The sequence below is a fragment of the Clytia hemisphaerica genome, unplaced genomic scaffold, assembly GCF_902728285.1.
Source record: "Clytia hemisphaerica strain Z4C2 unplaced genomic scaffold, Clytia hemisphaerica genome assembly, whole genome shotgun sequence".
NCBI classification, from domain to species: domain Eukaryota; kingdom Metazoa; phylum Cnidaria; class Hydrozoa; order Leptothecata; family Clytiidae; genus Clytia; species Clytia hemisphaerica.
Window position 1 is genome coordinate 223291 of NW_027103977.1, and position 9652 is coordinate 232942.

At 37.8% G+C, this 9652-nt stretch overlaps 1 protein-coding gene and 1 long non-coding RNA gene across 2 annotated transcripts; one reads left to right on the plus strand and one right to left on the minus strand.

Moving 5' to 3' along the window:
- The first annotated feature begins 2680 nt into the window (after window positions 1-2680).
- On the plus strand, window positions 2681-6613 carry LOC136810839 (uncharacterized). The gene has a single exon (XM_067067425.1). It carries the CDS (start codon window positions 2681-2683, stop codon window positions 6611-6613), a length of 3933 nt encoding a protein of 1310 aa, XP_066923526.1.
- A 1109-nt stretch (window positions 6614-7722) lies between these two features.
- LOC136810826 (uncharacterized) lies at window positions 7723-9264 on the minus strand. Its single transcript, XR_010847160.1, has 3 exons — window positions 9014-9264; window positions 8288-8402; window positions 7723-8056 (listed from the first exon to the last, which is right to left on the minus strand). It is a non-coding gene; the product is annotated as an uncharacterized lncRNA (long non-coding RNA).
- Window positions 9265-9652: the final 388 nt, after the last annotated feature.

A 9652-nucleotide genomic window follows, 5' to 3' on the forward strand; every position in this document is an offset into this window, starting at 1 on the left:
GCCGATTTTCGCCGGAAAAACGGTATTTCTTGAATTTCTCGAGCTGTACTTTACATTTTTTTATGAAATTTTGCACACTGATGTAAAATGACAATACCTAAAAAGTGACGGAGCCCGATTTTCGAAAAAGATTTTTTTCGACCGAAAATGCCGGAAATATGCCGGAAAAACTGTTTTTTTGGCATTTTCTCGAGATTTTCTCATTAGTTTTTTCTGATTTTTTGCAGAAAGATGCGTATTCGCAATGCTCAAAACATGGCTGAGTTCGATTTTTGAGAAATTTGTTTTTCAAGATGAAAATTCCAGAAATCGCCGTTTTTGCAGATTTTCATTAGATTTTTTCCTTGTATTTCTATGTTTTTGACACAAAAACATTATTGATAACAATGCTCACCATCAAGCATGATTCAATTGTCAATAAAACTGATTTTTGCGACCAGAACTTTCTATTTATTTTTTCCCTACAACCCTTCCCTCTCCCCTTATCAACAATCAATGATGAATTTATGTCGTTATGCATTTTCGCTAAACGCTATATTTTCTGACTGATTTTTGGACCTACCTGGAGGTCCTATAAATTAACCTGTGTTCGTCCGTCCGTCCGTCCGTCCGTCTGTTACCAACTTTTCTCAGGATTGAATCATTTGGGCAAATTTGGGCCAAAAAACGGCTAAAAAACGGGGTTTTGTGAAAAATTGGATCATTAATTTTTTCTGATTTTTTGCATGAAAGTAGGGTACCATCATAGGTAAAAGATGGCTGAAGCAGATTTTTGCAAAAAAATTTTGTGGGCTCAAAAAACGCATGTTTATCTATAAGAGTCACTTGTAATAAGCATACATCAATGTTCTTAGTCAAATTACTCAATTTTTATATGAGAAAGATGTTTTTTTGCTCATGAGGCCTTACTGTTGAAGAATATGTGTGTTTAGACAGGAAATTTGGGTTGCTTGGCGTGTTTTTATAAAAAAACTGGCCAAATTCGATATTTTTTTATAAGCACATTATCAATTACTTAGGTATTAGCTTTTCTCGAGATTGGCTCTTTCATTCTTTATGATTTATTGCACAAACATTGTCACAGCATCAGCTGCAGTTTTCAGTTTTTTGTCTTTCTGGCCTTTTCAGCTTTTTCTGTGTTTTGCCCTTTTTGGCCATTTTTCTGTCTGGTCTGTGTTTTGTTCTCTGTTTTTGCATTTTTGGGATTTTCAGTGTTTTTGGACATTTTCAATTAATTTATGTTAATTTATGTCAATTTATTCAATAATATTCATTTATAAATTTTTGGTCTGTATTTTATACACAAGTTGATAAATAGCAGTGCCATTCTCAGTTTTTGCATTCATTCCAAAAGGAGCACTTGAAGGGTGAACATCAATTTTCCAAATTTCAACTTTCAACAAGACTTAGTCATTCAATTCAAATATGACTTAGTCACACATTTTTCTCACCTTCATTTGCCCCTGACCCAACATTCGAACAGTGAAATCACAGCATCCTGTGTCGTAGAATGCAGTGAATTGTTTGTTGCCAACAAGTATTGATTGGAGCATGAAGATAGCCTCTGGATCCTCATCTGTGTCGATTGAGTGAAAGGTCAGCTTGTTGCACAACTGAACTTGGTGAACTGGTTGATCATCTTTCTCCGAACTTGTGGCAAGTAACTGTGGATCTGAGGAGCTGCTTTTGGTGCTATATGTATATGCGTATCATGTGAATCTTCTCTATAGGTCGTAGGTAAACAATGATACGTTCCACTGTCAGACTCTCTTATATCAGGCAGTATAAGTTTCCATGGTTTCTTGAAGTGATAAGGGCGACCAATTCCTTCGAAGTAACGCTCTATTACCCATACGTTGTTGTCTTTACGCCAAAGAAACCCAACATTTTTGAAGGGTGCATTGATACAAGTCAACACATAATCTGTACGATTGTTCTTTCGTTGTATAATCCTAAGGGCTGCCCTCTTCTTTTTTTTCTCCTTCTGCTGCGACATCCCCTGAATTACAATCAAAAAAATTATGACAAACAAGTTGATTTTCATCGTACCAGCAACTGCTCCAATGAAAAAGTATGTTATACTACACGTTGCAATGTCTTCTTAACCCTTTGAGTGCCAGGGTCCTTTTTTCTAAGTTTTTTTTTTTTTTAAATCACTAGTGTACTACGAAGCGATAAACGTGAGATGGGCGTGAGATACATACACTCTGGTACAGAGTAGCTCGACACTCGCTTGCTTCTTACTCAGACTCTGTTCCCCAAACACTTCAAGCTGAACTTGTCAAGAATAATCACCTTGGCGGCCAAGCCTTATCTCTGGTTCAAACCATCGATTGTATCTCCGAAATATGGGATCGTCTAAAAACTGTGTTTGGAGACAAACAAATTTTACTCCAACATAAACTTCAAGGCTTATACAAGATTGAACAAAAATCCAAAGATCCACTGAAGATCATTGACTTTCTATCACAACTAACAAATGCTATGCGAGATCTAATGAGCCTTGCATATAGCCATGACATTGAAAACGAACTCTACTTCAGCGATGCAATCAACCAAATCACTCAGATGCTTGGTGAACAACGCATGATGAGATGGCTCAACCTATCCTGTGAGGTACCAAAGAGAGGAAATCTCAAAGAGGTTACAAGAACTTATCTATTTGCGCCCAAATATGACAATGTATAATGAACTTAAAATAAATTATACAGCCTTACAAGACAAAAAGGAGGAATATGAGAGCAAACTCAATCAAGAACTGAAGTCCAAGTATGCAAGATATTTCCCGGAGGAAATATTCAAGATGCCATCCGGACTAACCATCTACTCATCATGCTTCAGGAGCCCTGATGGATCAACTGGGGTCATTGGTGGACCTCATCCAGTGTTCAACAACATCAAGTATCATCACTTCAATTCTACTCAGTTTGTAAAGAACCAACACAAGCTATTCCAGTTAGGGTACCACGTTAATCCTGACCTTCGTCTACTTGGATATACTGACAAACAAGCAGACATCTTCATCCCATCCAAATCAGCAATCGAAGAAGAATCAGAACACTTCAAACAATCTCAAGCCGTGGGCAGTGAATTCCTCTTCAGATGCATCAACTGTCGTGGATGTCAGTCATGCAAGAATCTAAAATCTACTGATGAGGTTATGAGCGTGCAGGAGGAGGTTGAACAACACATCATCAATGAATCGATCGATATCGACATATCTAATCAAACATCAACAGCACATCTACCTCTCCTAAACGACCCATCCATTTACCTATCACCAAACAGAAAAATTGCGCTTCAAGTCTACAATCAACAATTGAGACGATTATCAAAACACCCAGAAGATAAACAGGATGTTTTGAAGTCTGAACAAAAGCTTCAAGCTCTTGGCTATGTGGAGTACGTAAAAAACCTCACACCTGAAATCCAGAAATCTCTTCACAATATCAATATTGCAAACTTCATCCCTTGGCGTGCAGTGTGGAAAGAGAATTCCATATCCACCCCATGCAGAGTGGTATTCGATGCTTCTATGAAGACTGAAAGCGGATTCTCCCTCAACAGCATCATTGCCAAAGGACGTAACAATATGAACAAACTAATGGAAATCTTCGTGCGGTGGAGGGGACATCAAATTGGTATACACACAGACGTTGCCAAAATGTACAATTCTATCAAGTTGGATCAATCACATTGGTGTCTGCAACGCTATTTGTGGGAAGAAAACCTCAGTCCTGACAAGCCACCAGAGGAGAAGGTAATTAAAACCCTTATCTACGGTGTTAAATCTAGTGGAAATCAAGCCGAAAGAGCCCTCCGAGAAACAGCAAAAATTTTCAAAGACACCTACCCGGACGTTTTCAAAACTATCACAGAAGACGTTTACGTTGACGACTGCTTAACTGGCCAACCATCACTACCGAAAGCCAAACAACTAGCTGATCGACTTGAAATGGTTGTCAACCATGGCGGATTCTCGTTAAAAGGATTCACATTCTCCAATCAACTACCACAAGAATCATTGACAAGCGACGGAAAATCAGTATCGGTGGCTGGTCACAAGTGGTTCCCAAAAGAAGATCAAATCTGTCTTGATATTCAGCAACTCAACTTCTCAAAGAAATATCGTGGGAAGAAACCAAAAGAGATCAAAGAAGTGCCAATCAATCTAACACGACGACAATGCGTCTCTAAAGCGTCAGAGGTATTTGACATTTCTGGTCTTCTAACTCCAATCACCTCGACATTGAAAGTTGACCTTCATGATCTTGTTAGACGCAAGATGGACTGGGATGATATCTTACCGAACGACCTTCGAAATCTCTGGTCATCACATTTTGAAATGATACAAGACATCAAATCAATCAGATTCAATCGAGCAATTGTGCCACTAGACGCAGTTGACCTCAACATCACCACATTGGATTTTGGCGACGCTAGCCAAAATCTGATATGTGCTTCAATCTACGCAAGATTCAAAAGGAAACAAGGCGACTATTCCTGTCAACTCATATTTGCAAGATCACGACTTGTGCCAGACGATTACACCCAACCAAGAGGCGAGCTATACGCAGCACTTACCAACACTCATGCAAGTGAAGTGGTAAGAAAATCCTTCAATTCAACTCATTCTGAGAGCTTCAAATTCACTGATTCTCAGATCACACTCTATTGGATAACAAACATGACACTTCAGCTCAAACAATGGATTCGAAACCGTGTCAATGAGATACATCGTTTAACCAACATTGAATCATGGAAGTATGTGCAGTCAAGCGACATGATAGCTGATGTAGGAACAAGAAGATGCACAACACTAGAGGATGTTGACCAATCATCTCAATGGATCAATGGCATGCCTTGGATGAAACAGGATGCATCTCAATTTCCAGCATCAACAGCAAAACAAATCACTCTCGGTCAAGCTGAACTGGAACAAGCGCATAGAGAAGTCAAGAATCCTTCAACACATACTTGCAATGCCTACCACAGTCAAATGATCAATGACGAATTCCTTAAACAAGCTCAACAAAGGTATCAATTCTCAAACTATCTTGTGGATCCAAACCGTCATTCGTTCTCTAAAGTTGTGAGAATCATTGCAATTGTCCAACGATACATCAAACTCCTTCGCATACCAAGAGAAGCGAAGACATTTCAACCAAAATTACAACCACACATTATTCTCACAGATGAAGAGATATCACATGCTGAGAAGTATTTCTTCCGCAAAGCAACGGGAGAAATCAAACAATTCGTCAAACAAAAGATTGGAAAAATCTCAATCGAAAAAGATGACATTCTCTATCACATCGGACGCATCTTACCAACCGATTCTATAACTGTCGTTGGAAAGATGACGTCAACAATGAAAGACCTACAAGCAACATCATTCTGCGTACCAATCGCAGAAAAGTATTCACCGCTGGCCATCAGTATCATAAACGAGGTTCACTGGAACAGTTCAGTCAAACATTCTGGTGTCGAATCAACATGGCGTGAAATCCTAAAGAAAGCGTTCATCCTTGAAGGAAGATCCCTCGTTACCTTGATACGAACATCATGTCTGCGCTGTAGATACCTCAACAAACAGACAATTGCTGTGCAGATGGGTCCCTTATCACAAGACAACCTGGTCATCGCACCTGCATTCTACGTTTCACAAGTCGATCTTGCTGGCCCATTCTCAAGCTACTCTCAACACCACAAGCGTACAACTGTAAAGATTTGGTTAGTTGTATTTTGCTGTGCCACAACCACAGCAATCAACATCAAAGTCATGGAAGATTATTCCACATCATCATTCCTGCAATCATTCACACGTTTCTCTTGTCAAGTTGGATACCCACACAAGCTTCTGACAGACGAAGGCGGACAACTTGTCAAAGCATGCGAAACAATGAGGCTCAACCTAACCGATATCAAATTTCAACTCCATCGTGACTTAAAAATCGATTTTGAAGTCTGTCCTGTTGGTGGTCACAACCATCATGGTCGTGTCGAAAGAAAGATACAGGCAGTCAAATCATCATTGGAGAAATCGATGCACCAAGACCGTCTTTCAATAATCCAATGGGAAACCATTGCTGCTGGTGTCGCCAATTCAATCAACGACATGCCCATTGCTGTCCGAAACGTCAAAGGAAACTTTGAGATGGCAGACTTAATCACTCCAAACAGGTTACTACTCGGACGAAACAACAACCGTGGACCAAGTGGAACGTTATCAGTCCAAAATGACTTCGACAAGATGCTAAGAGCAAATCAGAAAATCCATGATGCATGGTTTGACTGCTGGCTAGTCTCCCATGTTCCTAACCTAATCGAACAACCAAAATGGTTCAAAACCAGCACAAACATGAAAGCTGGTGATATTGTGTTATTCACCAAACAGGACTCGGTCCTATCCTCAACATATCAATACGGAATTGTGAAATCTGTTATCAACGATCGTGACAACAAAGTTCGCAAAGTGGTGGTTGAATACCAGAATGCAAATGAAAATGTTAAACGTGTCACTACTCGGTCTGTAAGATCTTTAATTCTCATACATGGAATTGATGAACTTGATATTTCAAAAGAACTTTTCAAATGCAATAATTCAATTTAACTTGAGATATTTTTTCAATTCAATTTTTCAAATTAGTTTATTATTTATTTGTGGGGGGAGTGTCACAGCATCAGCTGCAGTTTTCAGTTTTTTGTCTTTCTGGCCTTTTCAGCTTTTTCTGTGTTTTGCCCTTTTTGGCCATTTTTCTGTCCAGGGGCGTATCTAGGATTTTTAAGATACCCTGCAAAAAAGATTCAGCTATATATAGTGATTCAACTATATATAGTGTCTAAGGAGGGCCCACCATGGTTGGGCCCGACGGGCCAGAAAATTTTTGAATTTCGACCCTTTAGATTGGCTAAAACAGCCACCTTTTTATGCCCAATGTACCATGAACCAGAGATAAAGAATTAAAATTCATTTCATTTAAACACAAAATGAAGCTGGTAAAACTAAAATCTGCCTCTGCCTCTAAAATATGGAATAAGTGAAGGAAAGAGAAAGGAGGTGTAAAAAAAAATAATAATAACTATCATGAATTTTTTAAAGAACTTTTTGAACTTTACACAAAAAAGTGAAAAATGATAGCAAAATAATACAATAGCACACAAAAGATTATAAATTATACAAAAATCTTTATCTGATCGTGATGATAGCAATAACAATAATAATAATATTTACCAAACTGTCTAAAAAGTTTTAATATAATTTTGATTCTTATTGTGTCAAATTTATTTATCTTATTGCTGCCAAAAGGTGACTTAAATAATTTCAAGCAGATTAATAATAAAAGCCTTTTGCCATTCAAATGAAAATTTAGAGAAAAAGAGCAAAACTATTTTATTCAGACTGCTCAAGAAAAGAGTATTTCATTAGAAAATTGATTAATGTGATGCATTAAAGTATCCAAAAATAGAATTTGTACTGAAGCTGAAATCTCTATAGTTGGTTCATCTTGAAATTTTATTCTAGCCCCATTCTGGTGTCTCGTTTGGAACTGTTTGCCAAATCAAGCAGAGAATCCTGTACCAGGGGTAAAAAGCCCCCAATCCGAATTGAAAACAAACCATATGTCATCAGAAACTCATTTATTCATTATGTACATAATGCAGCATGTTTTATGTTTGGTATCAAAATTCAGTTGTTGTGTTATAAATTGTATACTATATATATACATTATGCATCCAAATTCATTTGCATTGGCAATTACATGTCAAAATCAAATCAAGATGTACTTTCCAGAGATGATATTACATGACAAATATTGATATCCAGTTTACAGGGAAAATTTTGAATCCAAAAACTTCCAAGAAACTAAATGTTAGGTACACATCATCATTTTGATTGAATTATTCCATTCTTTTGTTTCCTTTAAGTTAAATATGGTTTCACTCATCTTATTAGCAGACTTTGTCACTGTTACAAAGATTTCGTACCAACCACGTGAAGGTGCAAAATAATCCATTGATCTAGGGGCTACTGGACAGTATGATGGCAACTAACCTGAAAGTATATAATGAAGAGGGAATTAGGACTTTTGCAAGCTACACGTCTACATATTTAACAAACACAAAACAACAAAATTTAAGTCAAACGACAACTGGACAACCAATGAAATTAATCTTATATAATAACCGGCTGACTGTGGATAACCGCCAACCGTAATGCTTCATGACTGAGCCAATCTACTTAACTTATTGGATGGGTTTTTTTGGTTCTGAGAATAATACTTACAATTCAGGAAAAGTTCTGCACACGTGCAAGGCATCGAAGTGTATCCATCAAAGAATTGTTGCCCACAAGATGGAGAGAAATGGAACTGTACAGGCAATTTCCATTTGGAAGAGAACTAAAACAAAATAGAGAAATCATTTTTAAGATTGTCGTGCAGTTTTTATGAGTACTTTTTTACAGTACTTGACTGGCAGGTGCTGGCCCGCAAACTAAACATAGTCAAATACAATCTGTTTGTGTACCTCAAAATAGTGTGCGAAAAACCCACACAGATCTTTTTCTCTCCCCAGAAAAATTTTTTAACCGGCCAAAACATATTAAAAACATTAGGGTGTCAAGGTCAGAATCACAAAATTTTCAATGTTATTTTTTTTTCTCTTATTTCAAAATAAAACCACAATAGGTTGGTTGTGTCCCTTTGCCTCTTAAATTGCCATGCCACAAATTCATCTCCTGTCGTCAACCTTTTCTTAGCCAGAGTGATTGGCCAAACAAACAGTAAGTACGTACCCCAATTGATCAAATATCTTATAAATATTTCATGATTGGCCACTCACTCACCACACACAACAAGTGGTTTTGTTGATTACCAAAAATTATGACAAGTCATAGGCCATAGGCAGATAAGTAGAGAAAGAGGGGGAAGGGAAGCAGTTTTTCCTGCACTTATCAGATTATAATTGATAACATGCAGGCATGAAAAATAATAGAAAAAATACCACATACCTTACAGATTTGACTTTCCTTGTTGCAATGGATTTCAGAAGATAACCATAAGAAGAAAAACAAACATTGAGATGACCTTGATGGCAGCCCTCAGATGACGAATTTGGAGAAGATCGAAAATGTGCAGGCTTCAAATTCTTCAGAATTTGCGACAAAATAGATAAAATCAGGACTGTCTATTCTGTTTTTTCTTCTCCAAGCATCTAAAGGCATTTGACGAGTCTTGACTTTTAACGTTTTGACACTAACAGCCATCAAATCCCGGGCAAACCCTGCATTTTGACCTCATCCAGGTCTTTCTACAAAATTTTGCAGGGTGCAGGCCTGCAAAACGCTTTTGTGCACAAAATCTAAAATACAGACTCGAATTCACGCTTCCTGTAACGCGACTTGATAAACAGTTTTCTTATATTTACCGCGGACTTTAAGTCAGTAAAATAAATCTAATGACACTAACGAATGATCCGGAAAAACAACTCCGGGTAGGCTAAAAACAAGCTGCGACAAAAAAGACTCCGGAGCATACCCTGCGAGTGCATGTTTTGCAGGGGTGTCGCACCGCCCCTGCTGTCTGGTCTGTGTTTTGTTCTCTGTTTTTGCATTTTTGGGATTTTCAGTGTTTTTGGACATTTTCAATTA

Coding starts and splice junctions, on each gene's coding strand:
- LOC136810839 (XM_067067425.1), top strand. CDS start 2,681: ATGTATAATGAACTTAAAATAAATTATACAGCCTTACAAGACAAAAAG.